Below are 26,602 nucleotides of genomic sequence, written 5' to 3' on the forward strand. Positions count from 1 at the left end.
GTGTCATGCCAAGGGTATTTCTGCGATTCTTCAAGAAATAAATATCGTGTATACGAAGATGGTTTACGATATTTTCCGGCAGTTGTTTTATTCTTGGTTTTAAACAATAACTAGATCTTGGGTGACGTACACGTTAATGAAATCAGAAACAACAAGAATATATTGTCATGGAAATACTTATATGACTTGAAATCGCAGTAATAACAAAAAGAAACATTTATATTTCAACTTTTGAATTTAACTTTCGCATTTAAGATTGTCCGTTTCATGTCTAGTGTTTGTATACGTAAGCCCGTCTCTACAACGACTTAATGTTCAAAAAAGGACAATGTCTTTGAATTGTCCAGTAAAAGTATATCTAACTATTATAAACAATGGGATCTTAAGGTGATAGTGATGCAATAAAATCATATGATAACATATTTTGTAAAGATTTTTCAGTGTTGTTACGTTTATAAGTTAAAACACCATCTCGCCCAAAAAAATAAGATTCACGGAAGTTCATGTCTGATGTATATACAGCATGTCTATATACAGCATGTTTTGGCAGGTATACTGACTTTATTCAATGTGCATAAATATAAAATATAAATAGAAAGAAAACAGGACTGTATATTTAATTCATACATAATTGTAATATTTTATATCTGACATATATTTCGTGCATCAAATATATTAGTGAACCGTTATTGTTTGAATTAACCCGCTCGCATTTAGAAAACATACAGAATACACTATACTATGATATAAGGGTACAAGTGAACAAAACAGACAATTATAACTCTTGACGCACTAACATTCAAGTGCTGTGGCGACACAATTTGTTTGAAATAAAATCTGCTACTATTCTGTTTGGCTTCTCAGTCTGTTAAAGATTAAACGCCACTGATTATTTCCTCGTATTTTCTTTTTTTAAATGTCAAGGAAGTTACCGAACGCCTAACACTTCAATTCAAAAGAAATCTACTTCCTCCAGAACAATCCCTGTTTTGTATTGTGATTGGACGATAAGCTGTTAACAACAAAATGATAGAAAAGGAAATGAATAACAGGATTGTAGCCAAATCACGAAACGTCATTAAACTGTAATATGCTTCGGAAAAGCTACTATCACCAGCCCCATAAAACAAAGTTTCTAATGAATTATCTGATCATTATTAGAGATTTCAGACGACAGAACATCTAATCAGTTACAAAGAGAAGTTGTTCATTGTCATCAATAACACAATCACTTAATTTCTGGATTCAGTACGAGCTTTTATATTGCAATTAGTGAATCCGTATGTGCTTTTGTATTGCAATCAATGAATAAGTATTTGCTTTTAAATTGCAATTAGTGAATCAGTATTTACTTTTATATTGCAATAGGTGAATCAGTATTTGCTTTTGTATTGCAATAAATGAATCAGTATTTACTTTTATATTGCAATAAGTGAATCAGTATTTACTTTTATATTGCAATAAGTGAATCAATATTTACTTTTATATTGCAATAAGTGAATCAGTATTTACTTTTACATTGCAATAAGTGAATCAGTATTTACTTTTATATTGCAATAAGTGAATCAGTATTTGCTTTTGTATTGCAATTAGTATTTCAATGTTCAAAATCACAATACGGAAATTAGTGTTAGACAGTAAACATTTTTAGAGAGAGAACAATTAATTGTTTCTAGCCATTTGGTGGTATATGTGTGTATTTATTCGTTATAAATTTGCGTTTGATAACTCAGTTCACATAACTTTTTACTCTTCTGATAGTCATTGTAAACGGGCATTATTTTCAGTATGTTACCATTACTAATAAATTGTTTTGATCGGTTGTTAATAAATACTTCATATCGCATACAGAACTTCCTTCCCAAAGCACAATATTATCATCAACTGCACCATCTCCAGTTTGGTAATGAAAAATGAGCTCATACATGATGTCTACCAAATGTAAAAAAACGACGACATTGTAACATTTATATAGCATAAATTATCACATATCTTAAGTCTGTAGAAATGATTATCAGTAAAATCATAACTGGGCCGAACTGATTCATACTGGACAAAATGACTTTGACATATCTTATCATTTTTAAAGAACTGATTTAAAACATATTATAAGAATGATGTTAAAACAACTAAGTATAACACATTGGGTAATTTGCTGAAAGGTAAACACACCATGTAGGCCTATTCAAAAGCAATGACTTCGCGGTTCGTGGTCTCAAAAAATATAACTTTAAAGCATAAGGAGAGAACATAAACAAAAAATTGTTATTATATTGTCTTTATCATTGCTATAGTATTTCATTAAAACCATTAAGACCTTTTCAAACGCATTAGAGATACGTCCAAAACAAATGTAAAAGGAAATTGCTTCTTAATGGCCAATAATAATTAGATAACATGAAGAAAATACTTCACTGAATTTCAGCAGGAAGGTCTCTCAAATCTGATAAATGCTTAAAATGCCTTGCTTTCAATAAAATGTTTATTTTCAACACACAGATGGCAACCACGCGTACGAATCCCATGCAACAAAAGTGAATTCTGTTAAAAGTTAAGTTTCTTTGAATGATTTGCCCAAAGATAGGTACTTTTGCTGGATTACGACGGACAAAGATAACTCGGGGGCACGAGCTTACATGAAGCATTCGTTTTGCGTAAAAAATTTGGAAAGAATTGTGTGTCCCCACATTGTTTCTTCTCGACTCTTAAAATACATTAAGTAATCCGTCAGTAGTATAGAAAAAAAGGCTGCGAGCGTTATTGGCCCCGCCTGACCCTTACCCCTCTTTTAAAAAATTCAACACCGCCAATTCAAATTTAAAACCCCAGTCGCACAATTAAAAAAACAAAGATTTAATAAATTTTTATTAAAATTTTTTGTTTAACCAAATGAAGAAAACATATATTTAAAAAAAAAAACCCCAGAAGGAAAATTTTAAGAGATTCTATATTTAAACTCCACACTTAAAATATTTAAATAATTTATGATTGTTTGTTCATTTACTCTTTGATTGTTAACTTTAGTATTTTATATAGTAAATTCATACAAGGGTACTTTGTTTTGTAACTTTTTGAAAAATAAACAATGGGTAACCCACAGAATGTACCTTGTTTTGTTTTGATATTGAACATTGTTGTACTTTTACATTTGGGTATATATTCACATTACCCCCTTTGGGGGGAGGAGTCCAAAGGATCAAAGTACAAAGTATTTAATAACAAACCCAATGGTTCCAGGCCCAACAGAGTCCCAAAATTTTTATAATTCCACATTCATTATTTGACTTTGATTTGGTAAACCTGTGGTCTCCGAGAGTTTTAACTGTTGGTAAATTATTTCTACTAAATACCCCCCTAAGATTTTTAATTTTTAATTTTTTAAACCCATTGTTCAATTCAAAGTTAGAAATTGGTTTGTTTTAAATTTTATTTCTTTTTTTTTTACTATAGGAATTCGTCGTACAACCTCCGTTGGGAATCAATCTGTAATCCTTTCCCACTTACAAAGACTTAATCAAAGGTATTCCTAGACAAGCAACCAGCATACCCAAAAAGCCGCCATTTTGTCTCTGATTTTGTGCTAATTTAATCACCCCAAACCCCTACTAGTTGCTTTCTTTTAAATTAGACTAGGATAGGGTGATAACATATTTCTCTTATCATTAGCTACCGAAATCAAAACCATTCCCAACAACTTACTACCCCGGTACTGCCAGCCCAGAGAGTGCTCCGATCCCTAGAGGGCTAATATTTTGGAGCTATTTTGCTGCCATTGGGAAGAATTGTTTTCCTAACAAACTAGCTAAAGCTCCTAAAAATCCACCATTTTGACCTTGACTGGACATCTGTTTTTTTTGAAATTGTAATTTCTAACCCCTTATTATTTCTAATAGACTTTTTAATTTGATTAATCTGTGTCTTTGTCAAAGTAGAGCAAAGTTTTCCATGCAGTTGTTCATATTTTATTCTAAAATTATATGGAGTTTTATTACATAAGCTTTTGCTAAGTTTTCTTTTGCCCATCTGTTAGGTTAACCTTATTTCAATATAATTTGATGACATTAATATATATACTTATATTTATTTTAATTTTATTTTATTTAAACAATAATAAGTTCATTTCCAATAGTATTTATTCAACTGTTTCTTCACAATACAATTGATAAACCGGACATTTTCTGTCGGCCGAACATTTAATTCAGCTGTTAATGTAATGTGTTTAGGATCTTCTGTAGTTACTTCCTTTTTATATTCCAAGTTAAAATGAACAAATCCAAATAAATTATTAAAGTTTGATCTATTTAGCAGACTTCCGTAGTCTTATTATTTTGTTTATAATAATAATTAATTACATCGTCATATATTCTTGATATACTTGTGTTTCTTTTTTCTGGATAAAAACACCATTAAACCCAAATTCAAGACGACAAGATTCCAATGTACAAACCCTCATTCTTCATTAACTTTAAATGTATCTAATAATGCGGATTCTTTCTTTGCCATTACTTTTATTAGGTCCCTTGTAAATAAAAAAATACATTTTGGTTTGTTACACCAGCGTTATTTTTAAAAGTTATGTTCGTTTGTCGTGTATCAGTTGATTGTGTTATCATTTTCCGAAGGTATGACCACCTGCTTTTTTTTAAATCTTTCACAATTAGATTAAGTCCAAATTCATTGAAAATCAAACGCGGAACCCCTAGAATTAATTTGGTTACATTACTCTACCAGCACCGCAGCATTTAACCCCTAAAAATTAATTCATCATCATCTTTTCAGCTGCAGTGTTATTTGAATTTGACTTGGGGGTAAAATATTAGTTTCTAAACCCTGAAAAAAAATGAATAATTATATAGTGGAATTTAGCATTTACCTCATTACCTCCTGGATTGATAACTTTCTAGAAGCAAAACCTTTATTATTCCAGCTTGGTCATCCCTACTTTCGGCATCAACAGTAGTATCTAAATAAAATAAATTCATTTGTTCAGTTGATTCTGCATAATCAAAGATATTCAACTAATTTTTTACATTTATTACTTTGTATAAATTATACAATCATATATAATTTTTCCCCTTTGTTTAACCAACAACTAAACATTATTGAAGCTGCATTATTATTAAAGCAATTTGATCTGCTTCAACAAATAACATCATCAGCAAGCTTATTTACTTTAAAACTTACTTCAAAATAACAATTAAACCAATCAAAATATGAGCTTCTATCATTAATTGTAAAATGATATCCGTTTTTTTTTTTGTTGCTAAACATTATTTCCAAAGACAGATATTAAAGCTGTATCTAATTGAATAAGAGTTAGTTCGTATCTTTCACAATATTGATTTGTTCTAAACATGTATATATTATATATTATTTTATTTTTTATAAATTAATCTGTTAATACGTTTTTGTCGAGCTAAAGTCCCCGATCCTGACAATATTCTATTTATTCTCATATTAATATCCTCCTTCTTATTATTTTTACTGTTATTCTTTTCTTGTAATTCCTTCACAGTTAAATCACCAACTGCCGGAGCAGGTTTCTTTTTAAATTTTTCAACAATTTTATTAGCAGCTAAATTTCCAACTTCCATTCCAATCTTTTTTGTTTCACTTTCTAGCGCGGCTTTTCCTGCTGTTTCCAGAGCTTTTTTTCCAGCTGTGCTAATTGAATAATATTGCAGAATATAAATCTGAATTGGAAAAGGCAGCTTCACAAAGAGGTGATGACCATGACACAACATTTGATAACCTTAAAAAAAAGCTTAATTCTAAAATAGATGGTTAAAAAACAATTCGAATTTGGATTAGTACTGTTGACAACCGTCATAATTTAAAGTATCAGACTTAAGTAATTTACAAAAAAAAATTTCAAGAAGATATAACGCAGCTTAATGTTAAAAATTGAAGAACATAAAAATGAACTGGACCTTGTAGTTGAGAAATCAGTTAAACAAGGAGAAGCAATTAATATAATTAATGATCGGTTAGAAAAAATGAAGATACAACTCCGGATCTTGATTAGTACTGTTGATACGCGTCATAATTTAAAGTACGCGGGAAATTTAAGTACAAATTACAGAAATATTACAAAAAGATAACAACGAACTTAATGATAAAATTAAAACAAAAATGATCTGGACTCTGTAGTTAAAATATCAGCTAAACAAGGAGAGTTAATTACTGCTTATACCCAAGTAATTTCTACTAATGCAGAAGAAATTACAAAAGTAAAAAATGTTTTCTTAAAACAAGAAACACAATTAGCTAGAACAAAAGGTGTTGTTGACAATTTGTCTGCTTCTGAAGTTGCTACAACAAAACGAGTTGATGATTTAGCTAAAGTAATTCTTGAACATGAAAATAAATTTATAGAATATAAATCTGAACTAGAAAAAGTAAGACGTGAAGTGTTTCTTTTTTAATATAACAGCGGTTATAGTAAAGAAGAACCAGATTCCTTTACAACATATTCATATATAAAAATGAAAAAGTATTTTGATCGCCACGGTGTCTGGATATATTCATTATATGAAAATATAATTAGAGGTGGTCAGGGATATTTTAATACATTTAATTTGGTACATGAAAATATCGTAGATCATATAGATTTTATAAACACAAACCAAGAATATAAACTAGCTGTACCGGATGTACTATTAAAAAATGTGTTTTAGTCAAACAAGCTGGAATTTATATAATAGATATTAGGTTTTATTTAACGTCGGTTGGACAGAGGGGAAAATGTCAAATATCACATTTTCTTTTTAGGTGGTGGCAAGATGGTTTTACAGGTAAATTTCCCGGTGGGAGTGTAAATATAACACCCGAGATAAGTGAAGTTAGACCCACCCAAATCAGTATATGTGGATATCAAAAAAAATTAAAATTTATTTAACAGAAAATACAATGTTTGATATTCATCCTTATGACGATTCAACATCCACAGAAGTATCATTTACACTTTTGACGGATAGTTATATCAAATTCTACATATTGGAGGAATATATAAATTATATAGAAAGTAAACTTTTGAATTAAAAACTTTAATTAATTGCTGTATTTTTATTTAACTGGAATAATTAATATAATGGGAATATTTAATAATATAAATGAAAAAGTAAGTAAAATAGAAAGACAAATAATAAGAAAACCTCCATTGTTCTTAACATGTTATACCGAAGATACTGATAGTGGATTATTTCAGTGGAAAACTGTAAATGCTAGTCCTGGTTTAGTTCAAAATGGTAATAATGTAAGAATTAATTTTAATTGTATTTTAATTATTCCTGTTGATGCAATTAAATTAGATAAAGGAGAAGCTAAATTACAACTAAAAAACAAAGAAAATATAATTCTTCAAAGTTACGGTGTAAAAATAACAGAAAAAATGAATCTATTTCTATTAATTATGCTTATAAATTTAACATGAATGATGTTATTTATATTAATTCTTTGAATGTTAAAAATATTCAATTAACAATTTATGGTTCTATTATTTAAGTAGAAACTTATGTTTCTCCTAAAACAATCATAAAAACAGAAACTTATGTTTCTCTAAACCGGAGCTAAAAATTGGGAAGTGATGTCCCAAAGAAAAATTACATCGTAAAAGATGTCCTAAAAGTAAGAGACTATGTTCTTTCTAAATTGCGAAAAATTACATCGTAAAAGATGTCCTAAAAATAAGAAACTATGTTCTTTCTAAAGTGCGAAAAATTACATCGTAAAAGATGTCCTAAAAATAAGTAACTATGTTCTTTCTTAAGTGTGAAAGATGTGTAAATCTTTAATTTTTTATGTATAAGCCAGGGTAGTAACCCCGTCCTCGAGGATATATCTTTTATCATCATAACATGATAATGATGTTTTATTCATAACATAACTAGAAACATTATGTTTTTTCGATCTTATAACTTTAAATTTATGCATACTTTGTGCTGAGTTAAACAAAGTATCTTTGTAATCTTTATGAACTATTGTCTTCTTAACAACACTCTTTTTAATTCCTTTACATTTTTAATATTAACTTCGTTTTCTAATAAATATGAATACATTTTACTCCATAATCCAACAAACTCAACTATTGGAATGCCGGCAGCTACATCTTTAAATTTTCCTATTACTTTTTTATTATTACCGAAGTAAAATTTTGAATTACTTTCGTAATCACTATATCAAATAATTCTTTATCTTTATAAAAGTCTTTATACGCATCTTAGTTTTTAATTTCATAACACAATGGTCTGTGTCAGTAAATAATAACTTTGCTGAATCTCCATACTTTTCTTTAATGTAATTATAATGAAAATCATACATTAAATATTTTGATAAGTCTAGAATGCACATTCCGACGTAACAAAGGTCCTATTTAATAATAAACTTTCTCTTATTCTATGAATCCCAAAAAGATTCTCGTTAAATTTTGTTGCACTAATAAATGATGGTTTGGCAACATGTTTTAATAAAATATTTTCATCATGAGTTAGTTTAATATTAACCCTCTTGCGCAGATTTTCCATAGTCTTACCGAATACAGAGTTGTTCATCAACTTAAAAAAGTTCTTTTCAAATGAATTTTTTGCTTCAGATCTTTTCTGTGTATTAAAGTCAATATATTCTTTTAACCAGGGACTTTCATCAAAAGTTAATACTCTATGTATTTTGGTTACTTTTAAACCGAGTTGTGTATACAGTTCAAGATTTCTATAATGAACTACATAATTCTTCTTTTTCATTAAAGTTGGAACCAACTTCTTTACATTGCTTTTTCCTATTTCAAATTTTTCTTTAATATTTTTACTGTAATTAGATAACTATTCATCTGGTATTTTAATTTTTTCTGGAGCTAAAGGATAATCGCTGTGAACAGAATGTAATTCTTTTGGATATTCCAAATCACACTCAACTATAAAGTTAGTTATACCTTTGCAATAAATTTCTTATATTGTTTTCCGGTGACCCATTTAAAATTCCCAGAGGGTAAAGGCCGCGACATGGCCCAACCGTAAAGGTTGTTGGCGTTGAGGTACATAATGTATTTACTTTTTTCTTTTGGATTGTAATCTTTCATATATTTATTATTTGCTTTGCTATATCTGTTTGAAATATAGCTAATTCCGCCTCTAAGACCTTTTTCAATAAATAAATACATATCGATATCAGTTATTAAATCTAACTGAATTCCGGTCATTTTAAGCATTGCATCCCAGGCTAACCCAGGACTACTACAATAATGGCACGGGTCTAATTTATAATATGATAAACACAACCTTCTAGAATTTTCAAATACGTCTGCTAGAAGCAGTACGTCAGTTTTTAGGTAGAGATCGTGGTAATCTCCCATTGTTTTTATTTTAAATTTTTCCCAGATATTTTTAGCATGTTCGTATTCATTATCAGACATATTAGTTTCATTTAACACTGAATAAAATTCTTCTTTTGATGGTAATTTAGTTTCTTTGAATTTTTTGAATGAATCCATGTAATCATATGGATAAACACCTTTTGTTTTTAATAAATTAAGTTTATTTTTAGGAAATTCTTCCAGAAGATATTTAAATTCTGGGATATTTTTTGATAAATTATCCAATGACTGCGACATAAATTGAAATGAGTCAATGAAAACTAAGTTGGAAATCATAAACGCCATGTATTTTTCCATATTGTTTGGAATGACGTTAATTTCTTTTTTGAATTTCCCTATTTGTTGCATAATAAAGTGGGAATCATAACCTCTTAAATTATGAAAAATAACAGAATTTTATGTGTTAATCTAAAAATTAATATTGCACTCTGAATGAGCACTTCTCTGAATTTTTCCAGTTATATGACAGTGTCCCGGACTGGTGGTAACCCTCGAGGACTGTTGTCCTTGACCTTTGGTCCGTTTGGAAAACTTTGTTTTTCATCTCTTACTGGTGTTTCATTTTTCTTATATTCTTTTCCACAGATGTGGCAAGATTTCTGCTTTTTAAATACAATTTCGTCTTTTTTTTAGACATTCTTAATTCTTTGTTAAAGTGCTCTTTAAATATTTCTTTACAATATTCCTCTTCCTCGAGCATTTTTTCTATAAATTTATAAACCGCGTTGGGTCCTCTGTAAACCTGTGTTGGTTTAGTATATTTGTCGTCATAACAACAAACAACTTTATAATCATAACCACAATCTATATGTTTTTGATATTCTTCGGTAGATGAAGATTCTGGGTTTGGTTGGGTACTTGAAACTTTTTTAGTTATTGCTTCAAAATCAGCATAGATAACAAAGGGTACTTCTAATTGTTTGTGGTAGTTTTTAAGTTCTACTTTACTACCTTCTGGTGGCATTTTAACGCCCTGAACACCATTGATAGTTAAACACTTTTCAACATGTTCTTTTAATATTCTTTCATTTGTAAAATTCTGTAAACATGATTTGCAAAAATGTTTTTTATTTTTACGTTTTGTTTTTTTAAACATTAATCTATTAAAGTCTTTTATCCAAACATAATTTGTCGTTGTGTTATATCGTTATTATTAATTAATAACATGTCACAGTGTTCTTCGTATTGATATTTTGATATGTACAATGGATAAATTCCCGTAGTTTCTTCATAACCAAATATATTAAATGAAATATCATTTAAAACTTCTATTTTAGGTATTTGATTTAATGTAACAGGAAACTTTATTCCTTTATAATTAAGATCGTTTATATGTTTTTTATATTTTGAAATTTGTTGAGGATCTTTTTCAACAGGAAATTTATAAGCTAAATGACACCATCTAAAACATTCGTTATCATCATTCTTTATATTTATCAATCCTTTCATTGAATTTTGTAATGGTTTCGGTAATTCTAAATAACTTGAAGCGGCCAGCGGTGTATATTTATATCTATTTGTATAATGAGCATCAACTGACTCTATTCTCCAACCACTTCCTTCTGAAATCCAGTTACCAATTCTATTTATTATTTCATCAAAGGCTTGATGTAAAGTGTTTTTTTTATTTTGTTTGTGTTAATAATTTCTAAAGCCTTTGATTGAAAATAAGCTGATTTATATATTGCATCAGTTTTACCCATTTTTACAAAAGTTATTTTTAAAACAACGTTTATTTTTGTACCTTTTAAAGCTTTAAGCTCGGATTTAAGAATACCAAATGAGTCGTTTATAGTTAAATATAATTGATTCTTTGGATCTTGCCTATATTCAATTTTAATTTCACATTTCTTATAATATTGTTTTATGGATCTCTCGGTTTACATCTATATATTATATTTAGAAAATAAATCTTCAAGCAAAAAAAGGATTAAAAAAATAATAAAATAAATAAAGTTTAAGAAGAAATAAAATATTTAAATTTATATCTTTTTCCATTTGTTTTTGATATTCCACATTTTACTCGGTTTGTCCCTTCACAAGCATTTTTATTAACCCAGCATTAATACTAAATTCTTTGGATGCTTTGTAAGTGCTTTTATTTGTTTTTTCTTCATTAGTATCACAATCGGTTACAATAACTTTTTTTGGATTGTTTCGATAATTATTTGGTCTGGGGCAATCATATAACCTTTCAGTATTTTCTTCTTCAGTTAATAGACAACCACATTCCCATTCAAATAAATTCCTTTCTAATAGATAAGGATCTATAACATTTTGTAATTTATCAATGACATGTTTTTTTATATTCATCGCTAACTATTTGATTAATTTTTGATTTAATAACATTTCTTCTTTTAAGAACATTTTTATATGAATTTTTGTCTGGATTCATTATTTCTCCTAAAGTGCTAGATAATTTTGGCATAATCATTCTTTCTACTTTTCTATTAACCATCTATATATAATATACGTATAGAAAAAAATCTTTAAAAAACACATCTAAAGAACATTTAAAAAATGGGTAATATTATCTATATCTTTTGAATAAGATTTTAAAGTTATTTTTCTAAATTGGTATCAACTGTTAAATTTTAATACCTTCTCGAGACATTCTGTTTAATCATTCTTCGTGTAATTTGTGTAGTTTTTCTAAATAATCTAAACCAACTTTGTTTTCTTCAGTTCTGTTTCTTTTTTGAAGTCTTTGAAAACATATTTTAGGATCGGTTTTAACATAAATAAAAGCATCAATTGGGTTTTTACATGTATTTTAATAACATGATCAATTAAGAAAAGATTGTATACTGCCCACTCGGGGTCATTTATAACACCGCTGTCGTGATATTGTTTTGTAAAAACGTTGTTGTTTGTTAAATAACATCGTTCAAGAAAAGAAACACCATCAAATTTTTTAGCAGAATTTAACTTTTTTATGTGACTGTTTAAAATTGCTAATTGAAAAGGAAATGAATATTTTAGAGGTTCTTGAGCAGCAAATTCAAAAAGGTTATATGAATTTCCGCTTGGGTTCATAACATTTTTCCATTCATGAATTGGTTCTGGAATTATATTAAAATTAGGATTATATTCTTTAATAATACCTAAAAACGTACTTTTTCCTGATGCAATATTACCTTCAACTGATATAATTTTTCTCATTTATATAAAATGCTTATAAAAAAAAATCTTTAATTAAAGTTAAAGTTAATTTAACTCTTCTTCTTTTTTACTTTATATCCGTTAAGTTTAAATTCTTTCATATATCTTTCAAAGGGCAATCCGTGCTTTTGTTATTATTTGTTTTATTTTGTGGTGATGTAATTTTAAAATAGCTTTCTTGTCGTTAAGTTTTAGTCTATTAATAAATATGGTAATTACTGATGGAACAACACCAACAGCTGCTACAAATATAGGAATAGCTGGAACAAGTGCAAATGCAGCTGAACAACTAAAGATATTTGTTGTAATATATAACCCAGTACTTACTCTCCCACAAAATTTATAACTTTTTCTGTAAGCAGCAGCTAGTTTAGTTAGGTGAATAACTAATTAATCTATTGTTTCTATTCCATTATTAGAAATTAAATTTTTATTACTCATTTATATAACATATTCTCAATTTAAATTTCTTCCAATTCACTAAACGGAACCCAACTTTTAAATTTTTCATTGCAACCTTTCCATTTTACTAAAGCTTGTTTTTTCTTATAGTCTCGTCTAATAACTTTTTCTATTCTAAAACCTTCTTGTGTAGTAGGTAAAAGTTCTTGTTTGTAAAATGAACCTTGAACTATTTCATTATTTAAATCTTTAATAGAGTATGTTATTGGATTTGTATTATTAATTTTATAAATTATAAATATTCCAAAAATATTCCAGTTTGGTGTATATCCTTTTTAAGTTTGCTTAAACGAACTCGATCACCAATTTTAAATTTTGCTTTGCTCTTTGGTACCTTTAAATTACCATATAAGTTAAAGTAAACAGTACCTTTATTTAAGTTTTTACTGGCTTCGGTTTGTGTCATTTTTATACTAGAATGTTTTGTTTTGTTATATTTATCAACCATTTCCTGTAAATTATCTAAATAAGTATAAGTATTATTTGCTGTAAAATATTTCCACATTATTCTTTTTAAACTTCTATTAAATCTTTCGATTACTACAGCCTTACCATCATTAAATGTATGGTACATGTTAATTTTATATTTATTCAAAAATGATTCAAACTTTTTAATATAAAATTCTTTTCCTTCATCCACCCATAAATTTACTGGTAATCGTCCTTCTAAAATCATTTTTTCATATGCTTCAGTAACAGATTTTCCGGTTTTATTCTTTAGTGGAATAATCCAAGCATATTTACTGGATATATCAATAACGGTTAACAAGTACTTTACACCTTTATTATATTTTGAAAAGGCTTGCATATCAACTAAATCAGCAGACCAAGTTTAATCAATGTCATGAAAAATCACTCTTCGTTTAGGAAATTTTTTTTTAATTGGTTTGGGGAAATTTCTTTGCTAATTCATAACCCCAAATTTAATTTGGGGGAAAGAGTATCCCCCCCTTTTCCCCCCCTTTTTTTTGACTTTCGTTTTTGTCCGGGGGAACCAAGTCTGTATTTCTTTTTTAATTTATAGGTTTCCCAATTAAATTTTTTTCCCTTTTTTTCCCCCAAAATTTGTTTTTGATTTAGTGTTTTTTTTGGGTCGGAAAGCTTTTGTTACGCATTTTTTTTTTACTTATTTTGAACTATAACAGTTGTCGGGTTTCTAAAAGGCTGCATCTAGTTCATTTATGGGTTGTCCATTATCTAAAGCTTTTCCCGGTCCACAATAGCGGAACCCCGGCCTGGAAAAAATTTAGACCTTTCTTGGGTAAAAAAGGAAACATTCCCTTTTTTTAAATACAATTGCACCTCCAAAAGGTTTAAAAAATTGTGTTTTTAAAATTACCGCAGGATGCACATTGGCTTTAACTAAGTCTGCCATTTTTTGTTGTAACATATTGAGGATTTATACTATCAGTAAATTTCCTTTCTTTTACACAATATATTTGTTTTTGGTTCATTTATATTATATGTATTTAAAATTATTAAAAAAAAACCCACTTTTACCAAAAAAAACAAAAGAAAAAAACCTCCTGGTCCTGGAATCGAACCCCTGGCCGCGGCGGTAATAAAAACTATTTCGTTCCATCTAACCGATTGAGCTATGAACTAGCGAAGCGTTTCAAGTATAATTAATCAAATACTTGGAATATTAAAGATAAATTAATATTATGAAGTTGTGAAAGTTGTCCGACTGAAGTACGAATCTGTGTGGCTCGTAGCTTTGATCATGTTACAAAGAGAGAGTTTACCGCGCGAAGTGACAATCAATACTAGCTGTCAATCATTTCTCACTAGAGAGAAACCAATATCATTATTACCAGCGTAAGTCCATTGGTCAAAGAGACAAAACTCTACATGGTTTAGCTTATATAGTAACCAAAAACAAGAGCGTTAATTCTCACTGGTGAGAAATCGATAACCGCCTGCGGCGTGGAACATTTCTCATTAGTGAAATTTTTCGTACTAAAAGAGATATTCCCAGGTATATTTGCTTGTCCAAATTTTTAATGCTTTCAACACATTTGTCTTCAGTTAAAGTAAACTTCAGGTGAACCTTTATTTCCGTTGTATATCCAACAATACGAGCTTATTTGTTTATTTACGTCCAGACATTTGTAAAGAATAATCTAGCATATCGATTGTCACTTCGCGCGGTAAACTCTCTCTTTGTCTGGGCCAATATTTACTACGCTTTATGAATGAATAAGCGTAGTAAAATTCTAATGCGTTGTGTTTACCAATAAGGACACTTCTATTGAAAATTGTTTCTTAGTGTTTTAAATGAAATATATTTTATATAAAATATATGTTTTTCAATGGGTACAAATACGCCGAGTTAGTATTTTGAGATAGAAACTCTGTTTCTCTTAAAGACTGGCTGGTTTTGGATTTTTTAAATTTGAATTGGCCGGTGTTGAATTTTTTAAAAGAGGGGGAAGGGATCAGGTGGGTCAGATTGGCTTAAAACAAACAATTACTATACTACTTACTATGTATATTTCATTCTGGTTTCCGAAATTAAAAGGACAATATAGTATGATGATTAGTTATCATTTGTTTGGAAAACAATTTGAATTTGTTAAAATATATTCTAATGATATGAAATTGAAATATGTATTCCAACATTTTTTCTGTAACAAAAATTAGTTAATTATGCAAATTTAAAGCAGGTATGTCGTTGGTCTTCGAGGCCTTATAAAACGTACATCTGATTTTAGTATATAACGATATAGTTGGCACCCGTACATTGCATACACTGATGGTCTTGCTATTTATCAGTGAATATTTGTCTTTATATATTAAAAAGAGCTTATTGCATAAGAAAAAAGGCCTCGTTATTTTTGTAGGTATTTTCACTTTGAATGGACACGAATGCAGATGGAATCTTTGTGGTCAAAACCTTTTACGGATGAATGTAAACTCTTAATAAAAACATTTTGCATCATTGTATTTCTTTTCGTTTCCGGCTTTCAAGGCAGTAGCTTATCATTATCACGAAATCTACCCATTTTAACATTTTATTACATTGGGTAATTACTATAATAGGCGTACCTCGAGAGCATAAATTTCCTGTCTCAGCAAAGCCGTCTTTACATTTACAGATTCGTTTTAGTGGGTTTGTTGTATTTGCACACACACTATTATCTACCTTTCCGTATTCTTTCTTCTCAGCCGCAGTGCATGTCGAATCGTTTGTACAAGGACTTTGGAGCACTGGAAATGTTGTTTATAGTACTATGCATAATTCTAACTGTCAATCTGGTTTCCGAAGTTAAAAGGACAATATAGCATGATGATTAGTTATCTTTTGTTTGGAAAACAATTTGAATTTGTTAAAATATTTTCGAATGATATGAAATTAAAATATATATTCCAACATTTTTTCTGTAACAAAAATTAGTTAATTATGCAAATTTAAAGCAGGTATGTCGTTGGTCTTCGAGGCCTTATAAAACGTACATCTGATTTTAGTATATAACGATATAGTTGGCTCCCGTACATTGCATACACTGATGGTGCTGCTATTTATCAGTGAATATTTGTCTTTATATATTAAAAAGAGCTTATTGCATAAGAAAAAAAGCCTCGTTATTTTTGTAGGTATTTTCACTTTGAACGGACACGAATGCAGATGGAGTCTTTGTGGTCAAAACCTTTTACGGATGAATGTAAACTCGTAATAAAAACATCTTGCATCATTGTATTTCCTTTCGTTTCCCCCTTTCAAGGCAGTAGCTTATCATTATCACGAAATCTACTCATGTAACAACTTAGATCTTTCAAACTAAAAACAATTTATTACGTTGGGTAATAACAATAATAGGCATACATCGAGAGCATAAATTTCCTGTCTCAGCAAAGCCGTCTTTACATTTACACTTTCGTTTTAGTGGGTCTGTTGCATTTCCACACACACTATTTTCTACTTTCCCGTATTCTTTCTTCTCAGCCGCAGTGCATGTCGAATCGTTTGTACAAGGACTTTGGAGCACTGCAATTGTAGTTTATAGCCATACGTAATTTTCAGATTTTCATTCTGGTTTTCGAAATTGAAAAAAAAAACTGCGTGATGATTGATTATGTGTTCTTTGAAAAACAATTTGAATTTTGCTTATATATCTTTTGAAAGGTTGTTTAGTATATTTATAATGATATGAAATGAAAATATATATTTCAACTTTTCATTCTTTCTCTAACAAAAGTAATGATATACCTGCGTAATGATGCAAATTTAAAACAGGTATGTCGTTCGTCTCTGAGGGCTTACAAAACGTACATATAATTGACATATAAGGATATTGTTGTAATCGTACATTGCATACACTGATGGTCTTGCCGTTTATTAGTGAATATTTGTCTTTATATGAGCGTGCTTATTGCCTAAGACATAAGGCCTTCTTTTTTAAGTATTTTCCTCATCTTTGTTCATTTCGAATGGATACGAATGCAGACAGAATCTTGTGAATGTGGTCCAAAACATTTAATGGATGAATGTATACTCGTAATAAAAACATTTTGCATCATTGTGTGTCTTTTCGTGTCCGGCTTTCAAGGCAGTAGCTTATCATTATCACGAAATCAACCCACGTAGCAACTTAGATCTTTCAAACTAATAACATTTTATTACATTGGGTAATTACAATAATAGGCGTACCTCGAGAGCATAGATTTCCTGTCTCAGCAAAGCCGTCTTTACATTTACAGATTCGTTTTAGTGGGTTTGTTGTATTTGCACACACACTATTTTCTACCTTTCCGTATTCTTTCTTCTCAGCCGCAGTGCATGTCGAATCGTTTGTACAAGGACTTTGGAGCACTGGAATTGAGGTTTATAGCCATACGTAACTTTCAGATTTTCATTCTGGTTTTCGAAATTAAAATGAAAAAACTGCGTGATGATTAGTTATTTGTTCTTTGAAAACAATTTGATTTTGCTGAAATATCTTTTGAAAAATTGTTTAAAATATTTACAATGATATGAAATGAAAATATATATTTCAACTTTTCATTCTTTCTCTTACAAAAGTAATGATATACCTGCGTAATGATGCAAATTTAAAACAGGTATTTCGTTGGTCTTTGGGGGCTTATAAAACGTACATTTAATTAACATATAAGGAATTGTTGGCATCGTACATTGCATACACTGATGGTCTTGCTGTTTATTAGTGGAAACTTGTCTTTATATAAGTGTACTTATTGCCTAAGACATAAGGCCTTCTTGTTTTAAGTATTTTCCTGATCTTTGTTCATTTCGAATGGGCACGAATGCAGACGAATATACTCGTAATAAGAACATCTTGCATCATTGTATGTCTTTTCGTTTCCGGCTTTCAAGGCAGTAGCTTATCTTTATCATGAAGACAACCCACATAACAACTTAGATCTTTCAAACTAATAGCTTATCTTTATCATGAAGACAACCCACGTAACAACTTAGATCTTTCAAACTAATAACATTTTATTACATTGGGTAATTACAATAATAGGCGTACCTCGAGAGCATAAATTTCCTGTCTCAGCAAAGCCGTCTTTACATTTACAGATTCGTTTTAGTGGGTTTGTTGTATTTGCACACACACTATTATCTACCTTTCCGTATTCTTTCTTCTCAGCCGCAGTGCATGTCGAATCGTTTGTACAAGGACTTTGGAGCACTGAAAATGTTGTTTATAGTACTATGTATATTTCATTCTTGTTTCAGAAATTAAAAGGACAATATAGTTTGATGATTAGTTATCATTTGTTTGGAAAACAATTTGAATTTGTTAAAATATTTTCTAATGATATGAAATTGAAATATGTTTTCCAACATTTTTTCTGTAACAAAAATTAGTTAATTATGCAAATTTAAAGCAGGTATGTCGTTGGTCTTCGAGGCCTTATAAAACGTATTTCTGATTTTAGTATATAACGATATAGTTGGCACCCGTACATTGCATACACTGATGGTCTTTCTATTTATCAGTGAATATTTGTCTTTATATATTAAAATAGCTTATTGCATAAGAAACAAGAGTGCAAGAATGTCACAATATACGCCCGTCACAGCAAATTTCTTTACTCTAGCACCTGTATTTGCAAATGGAATTTTAATTTTGTAGTTGTTTAGTAATAACTAAGTGTTTTGTTTTTCTAAGTCCACAAAAAAACTCCTTACCAGGTAGAGATACCTTAAAATACACCTAAAATTGGAAAGTAACATCTATGTTGTACCACAGAAAAGTGGTCTTGGTTTTTCCCTACGGTCAATTATAAAAAAGTTACAATATAAGTTATTTATAGTAACAACTAAGGGAAGTTAATCTTAAAAAAAAAAAAAAAAAATCAAAAAAAAAATTGTAAGTCCACACAAAAATCTTTACCAGGTAGAGACTGGTCAAAATACACCTCAAAATTGGATGTAGCATGCATGTTGTACTACAGAAAAGTGGTCTCGATTTTTCCCTACGACTAGTAATGAAAAGTTACAATATAAGCTATTTATAGTAACAACAAAGGGAAGTAATTCTAAAGAAGGGAACTGCGCATGACACTTCGTCTCATGATGGTGTATAGTTGTGTCAAGTTACATCAAAATCCCTCTATGCATGAAGAAGAAATGCTTCGGACAAAGTCATTCTTGTATCTGACCTTTGGCCTCTAAGTGTGACCTTGACCTTAGACCTAGGGACCTGGTTCTTGCGCATGACACTACGTCTTGTGGTGGTGAACATTTGTGCCAAGTTATATCAAAATCCCTCTATGCATGAAGAAGAAATGCTCCGGACAAGGTTTTCATTCTTGTATCCTTTGACCTCTAAGTGTGACCTTGACCTTAGACCTAGAGACCTGGTTCTTGCGCATGACACTCCGCCTCATGGTGGTGAACATTTGTGCCAAGTTATATCAAAATCCCTCTATGCATGAAGAAGAAATGCTCCGGACAAAGTTTTCATTCTTGTATCCTTTGACCTCTAAGTGTGACCTTGACCTTAGACCTAGAGACCTGGTTCTTGCGCATGACACTCCGCCTCATGGTGGTGAACATTTGTGCCAAGTTATATCAAAATCCCTCTATGCATGAAGAAGATATGCTCCGGACAAAGTCATTCTTGAATTTGACCTTTGACCTCCAAGTGTGACCTTGACCTTAGACCTAGGGACCTGGTTCTTGCGCATGACACTCCGTCTCATGATGGTGAACAACTGTGCCAAGTTTCATCAAAATCCCTTCATGCATGTAGAAGATATGCTCCGGACAAGGTCTGTGGACGCCGCCCGCCCGCCCGCCCGCCAGGGGCGTTCCCATAATACGTCCCGTTTTTCAAACGGGCGTATAAAAAGGCCTCGTTATTTTTGTAGTTATTTTCACTTTGAATGGACACATTTTCACTTTGAATGGACACGAATGCAGACGGAATCTTTGTGCTCAAAACCTTTTACGGATGAATGTAAACTCGTAACAAAAATATTTTCCATCATTGTATTTCTTTTCGTTTCCGGCTTTCAAGGCAGTAGCTTATCATTATCACGAAATCTACCCATGTAACAACTTAGATCTTTCAAACTAAAAACAATTTATTACGTTGGGTAATAACAATAATAGGCATACCTCGAGAGCATAAATTTCCTGTCTCAGCAAAGCCGTCTTTACATTTACAGATTCGTTTTAGTGGGTCTGTTGCATTTGCACACACACTATTTTCTACTTTCCCGTATTCTTTCTTCTCAGCCGCAGTACATGTCGAATCGTTTGTACAAGGACTTTGGAGCACTGCAATTGTAGTTTATAGCCATACGTAATTTTCAGATTTTCATTCTGGTTTTCGAAATTGAAATAAAAAAAACTGCGTGATGATTGGTTATGTGTTCTTGGAAAAACAGTTTTAATTTTGCTTATATATCTTTTGAAAGGGTGTTTAGTATATTTATAATGATATGAAATGAAAATATATATTTCAACTTTTCATTCTTTCTCTAACAAAAGTAATGATATACCTGCGTAATGATGCAAATTTAAAACATGTATGTCGTTCGTCTCTGAGGGCTTACAAAACGTACATATAATTGACATATAAGGATATTGTTGTCATCGTACTTTGCATACACTGATGATCTTGCCGTTTATTAGTGAATATTTGTCTTTATATGAGCGTGCTTATTGCCTAAGACATAAGGCCTTCTTTTTTAAGTATTTTCCTCATCTTTGTTCATTTCGAATGGGCAAGAATGCAGACGGAATCTTTGTGGTCCAAAACATTTAATGGATGAATGTATACTCGTAATAAAAACATCTTGCATCATTGTGTGTCTTTTCGTGTCCGGCTTTCAAGGCAGTAGCTTATCATTATCACGAAATCAACCCACGTAGCAACTAAGATCTTTCAAACTAATAACATTTTATTACATTGGGTAATTACAATAATAGGCGTACCTCGAGAGCATGAATTTCCTGTCTCAGCAAAGCCGTCTTTACATTTACAGATTCGTTTTAGTGGGTTTGTTGTATTTGCACACACACTATTATCTACCTTTCCGTATTCTTTCTTCTCAGCTGCAGTGCATGTCGAGTCGTTTGTACAAGGACTTTGGAGCACTGGAAATGTTGTTTATAGTACTATGCATAATTCTAACTGTCATTCTGGTTTCCGAAGTTAAAAGGACAATATAGCATGATGATTAGTTTTCTTTTGTTTGGAAAACAATTTGAATTTGTTAAAATATTTTCTAATGATATGAAATTAAAATATATATTCCAACATTTTTTCTGTAACAAAAATTAGTTAATTATGCAAATTTAAAGCAGGTATGTCGTTGGTCTTCGAGGCCTTATAAAACGTACATCTGATTTTAGTATATAACGATATAGTTGGCACCCGTACATTGCATACACTGATGGTCTTTCTATTTATCAGTGAATATTTGTCTTTATATATTAAAATAGCTTATTGCATAAGAAAAAAGGCCTAGTTATTTTTGTAGTTATTTTCACTTTGAATGGACACATTTTCACTTTGAATGGACACGAATGCATACGGAATCTTTGTGGTCAAAACCTTTTACGGATGAATGTAAACTCGTAATAAAAACATTTTGCATCATTGTATTTCTTTTCGTTTCCGGCTTTCAAGGCAGTAGCTTATCATTATCACGAAATCTACCCATGTAACAACTTAGATCTTTCAAACTAAAAACAATTTATTACGTTGGGTAATAACAATAATAGGCATACCTCGAGAGCATAAATTTCCTGTCTCAGCAAAGCCGTCTTTACATTTACACTTTCGTTTTTGTGGGTCTGTTGCATTTGCACACACACTATTTTCTACTTTCCCGTATTCTTTCTTCTCAGCCGCAGTACATGTCGAATCGTTTGTACAAGGACTTTGGAGCACTGCAATTGTAGTTTATAGCCATACGTAATTTTCAGATTTTCATTCTGGTTTTCGAAATTGAAATAAAAAAAAACTGCGTGATGATTGGTTATGTGTTCTTGGAAAAACAATTTGAATTTTGCTTATATATCTTTTGAAAGGGTGTTTAGTATATTTATAATGATATGAAATGAAAATATATAATTCAACTTTTCATTCTTTCTCTAACAAAAGTAATGATATACCTGCGTAATGATGCAAATTTAAAACAGGTATGTCGTTCGTCTCTGAGGGCTTACAAAACGTACATTTAATTGACATATAAGGATATTGTTGTCATCGTACTTTGCATACACTGATGGTCTTGCCGTTTATTAGTGAATATTTGTCTTTATATGAGCGTGCTTATTGCCTAAGGCATAAGGCCTTCTTTTTTAAGTATTTTCCTCATCTTTGTTCATTTCGAATGGGCACGAATGCAGACGGAATCTTTGTGGTCCAAAACATTTAATGGATGAATGTATACTCGTAATAAAAACATCTTGCATCATTGTGTGTCTTTTCGTGTCCGGCTTTCAAGGCAGTAGCTTATCATTATCACGAAATCAACCCACGTAGCATCTAAGATCTTTCAAACTAATAACATTTTATTACATTGGGTGATTACAATAATAGGCGTACCTCGAGAGCATGAATTTCCTGTCTCAGCAAAGCCGTCTTTACATTTACAGATTCGTTTTAGTGGGTTTGTTGTATTTGCACACACACTATTATCTACCTTTCCGTATTCTTTCTTCTCAGCTGCAGTGCATGTCGAATCGTTTGTACAAGGACTTTGGAGCACTGGAAATGTTGTTTATAGTACTATGCATAATTCTAACTGTCATTCTGGTTTCCGAAGTTAAAAGGACAATATAACATGATGATTAGTTATCTTTTGTTTGGAAAACAATTTGAATTTCTTAAAATATTTTCTAATGATATGAAATTAAAATATATATTCCAACATTTTTTCTGTAACAAAAATTAGTTAATTATGCAAATTTAAAGCAGGTATGTCGTTGGTCTTCGAGGCCTTATAAAACGTACATCTGATTTTAGTATATAACGATATAGTTGGCTCCCATACATTGCATACACTGATGGTGCTGCTATTTATCAGTGAATATTTGTCTTTATATATTAAAAAGAGCTTATTGCATAAGAAAAAAAGCTTCGTTATTTTTGTAGGTATTTTCACTTTCAATGGACACGAATGCAGACGGAGTCTTTGTGGTCAAAACCTTTTACAGATGAATGTAAACTCGTAATAGAAACATCTTGCATCATTGTATTTCTTTTCGTTTCCCCCTTTCAAGGCAGTAGCTTATCATTATCACGAAATCTACTCATGTAACAACTTAGATCTTTCAAACTAAAAACAATTTATTACGTTGGGTAATAACAATAATAGGCATACCTCGAGAGCATAAATTTCCTGTCTCAGCAAAGCCGTCTTTACATTTACACTTTCGTTTTTGTGGGTCTGTTGCATTTGCACACACACTATTTTCTACTTTCCCGTATTCTTTCTTCTCAGCCGCAGTGCATGTCGAATCGTTTGTACAAGGACTTTGGAGCACTGCAATTGTAGTTTATAGCCATACGTAATTTTCAGATTTTCATTCTGGTTTTCGAAATTGAAATAAAAAAACTGCGTAATGATTGCTTATGTGTTCTTGGAAAAACAATTTGAATTTTGCTTATATATCTTTTGAAAGGTTGTTTAGTATATTTATAATGATATGGAATGAAAATATATATTTCAACTTTTCATTCTTTCTCTAACAAAAGTAATGATATATCTGCGTAATGATGCAACTTTAAAACAGGTATGTCGTTCGTCTCTGAGGGCTTACAAAACGTACATATAATTGACATATAAGGATATTGTTGTCATCGTACTTTGCATACACTGATGGTCTTGCCGTTTATTAGTGAATATTTGTCTTTATATGAGCGTGCTTATTGCCTAAGACATAAGGCCTTCTTTTTTAAGTATTTTCCTCATCTTTGTTCATTTCGAATGGATACGAATGCAGACAGAATCTTTGTGGTCCAAAACATTTATTGGATGAATGTATACTCGTAATAAAAACATTTTGCATCATTGTGTGTCTTTTCTTGTCCGGCTTTCAAGGCAGTAGCTTATCATTATCACGAAATCAACCCACGTAGCAACTTAGATCTTTCAACTAATAACATTTTATTACATTGGGTAATTACAATAATAGGCGTACCTCGAGAGCATAAATTTCCTGTCTCAGCAAAGCCGTCTTTACATTTACAGATTCGTTTTAGTGGGTTTGTTGTATTTGCACACACACTATTTTCTACCTTTCCGTATTCTTTCTTCTCAGCCGCAGTGCATGTCGAATCGTTTGTACAAGGACTTTGGAGCACTAGAATTGAGGTTTATAGCCATACGTATCTTTTAGATTTTCATTCTGGTTTTCGAAATTAAAATGAAAAAACTGCGTGATGATTAGTTATTTGTTCTTTGAAAACAATTTGATTTTGCTGAAATATCTTTTGAAAAATTGTTTAAAATATTTACAATGATATGAAATGAAAATATATATTTCAACTTTTCATTCTTTCTCTTACAAAAGTAATGATATACCTGCGTAATGATGCAAATTTAAAACAGGTATTTCGTTGGTCTTTGGGGGCTTATAAAACGTACATTTAATTAACATATAAGGAATTGTTGGCATCGTACATTGCATACACTGATGGTCTTGCTGTTTATTAGTGAATATTTGTCTTTATATAAGTGTACTTATTGCCTAAGACATAAGGCCTTCTTCTTTTAAGTATTTTCCTTATCTTTGTTCATTTCGAATGGGCACGAATGCAGACGAAATCTTTGTGGTCGAAAACTTTTATGGATGAATATACTCGTAATAAGAACATCTTGCATCATTGTATGTCTTTTCGTTTCCGGCTTTCAAGGCAGTAGCTTATCATTATCATGAAAACAACCCACGTAGCAACTTAGATCTTTCAAACTAATAACATTTTATTACATTGGATAATTACAATAATAGGCGTACCTCGAGAGCATAAATTTCCTGTCTCAGCAAAGCCGTCTTTACATTTACAGATTCGCTTTAGTGGGTTTGTTGTATTTGCACACACACTATTATCTACCTTTCCGTATTCTTTCTTCTCAGCCGCAGTGCATGTCGAATCGTTTGTACAAGGACTTTGGAGCACTGAAAATGTTGTTTATAATACTATGTATATTTCTAACTGTCATTCTGGTTTCCGAAATTAAAAGGACAATATAGTATGATGATTATTTATCATTTGTTTGGACAACAATTTGAATTTGTTAAAATATTTTCTAATAATATGAAATTAAAATATGTATTTCAACATTTTTTCTGTAACAAAAATTAATTAATTATGCAAATTTAAAGCAGGTATGTCGCTGGTCTTCGAGGCCTTATAAAACGAACTTTTGATTTTAGTACATAACGATATAGTTGGCACCCGTACATTCCATACACTGATGGTCTTGCTATTTATCAGTGAATATTTGTCTTTATATATTAAGTGAGCTTATTGCATAAGAAACAAGGCCTCGTTATTTTTGTAGGTATTTTCACTTTGAATGGACACGAATGCAGACGGAATCTTTGTGGTCAAAAACTTTTATAAAAGAGCATAAATTTCGTGTCTCAGCAAAGCCGTCTTTACATTTACACTTTCGTTTTTGTGTGTCTGTTGCATTTGCACACACACTATTTTCTACCTTCCCGTATTGTTTCGCAGCCGCAGTGCATTTCGAATCGTTTGTACAAGAACTTTGGAGCACTGGAATTGTAGATGATACCCATAGGTAAATTTCAAATTTTCATTCTGGTTTTCGACATTAAAATGAAAAAGCTGCTTGATGATTAGTTATGTTTTCTTTGAAAAACAATTTAATCTTGCTTAAATGTTTTTTGAAAGACTATTGAAAGTGTTTACAAAGATATGAAATGAAAATATATATTTCATCTGTTCATTCTTTCAGATATACCTGCGTGCTGACGTAAATTAAAAACTTTTAAGCACAGAAATTATTGTTTATAGCCATATGTAAATTTTTAATTTTTGATTCTGGTTTCAGATATTTAAAGGGAAATACAGCGTGATGATCAGTTATCATTTCTTTGAAAAACAATTTGAATTTGAATTTGCTTAAAAAAATTCTAAACGTTTGTTTGAA

At 30.6% G+C, this 26,602-nt stretch overlaps 1 protein-coding gene across 1 annotated transcript in view; it reads right to left on the reverse strand.

The window, feature by feature from the left end:
* LOC128551026 (prestalk protein-like) overlaps positions 1 to 26,602 on the reverse strand; it is a 118,575-nt gene that overhangs the window by 76,677 nt on the left and 15,296 nt on the right. Inside the window, exons 3-13 of the mRNA XM_053531294.1 lie at positions 25,440 to 25,601; positions 24,624 to 24,785; positions 23,804 to 23,965; positions 23,026 to 23,187; positions 22,203 to 22,364; positions 21,405 to 21,566; positions 20,583 to 20,744; positions 18,484 to 18,645; positions 17,643 to 17,804; positions 16,818 to 16,979; positions 16,040 to 16,201 (exon numbers count right to left, since the gene is read on the reverse strand). Of these exons, the coding sequence (XP_053387269.1) occupies positions 16,040 to 16,201; positions 16,818 to 16,979; positions 17,643 to 17,804; positions 18,484 to 18,645; positions 20,583 to 20,744; positions 21,405 to 21,566; positions 22,203 to 22,364; positions 23,026 to 23,187; positions 23,804 to 23,965; positions 24,624 to 24,785; positions 25,440 to 25,601 (1,782 nt within the window). The remainder of the gene's footprint in view (positions 1 to 16,039; positions 16,202 to 16,817; positions 16,980 to 17,642; positions 17,805 to 18,483; positions 18,646 to 20,582; positions 20,745 to 21,404; positions 21,567 to 22,202; positions 22,365 to 23,025; positions 23,188 to 23,803; positions 23,966 to 24,623; positions 24,786 to 25,439; positions 25,602 to 26,602) is intronic.

Source organism: Mercenaria mercenaria, chromosome 19 (assembly GCF_021730395.1).
Source record: "Mercenaria mercenaria strain notata chromosome 19, MADL_Memer_1, whole genome shotgun sequence".
Classification (NCBI taxonomy): Eukaryota; Metazoa; Mollusca; class Bivalvia; order Venerida; family Veneridae; genus Mercenaria; species Mercenaria mercenaria.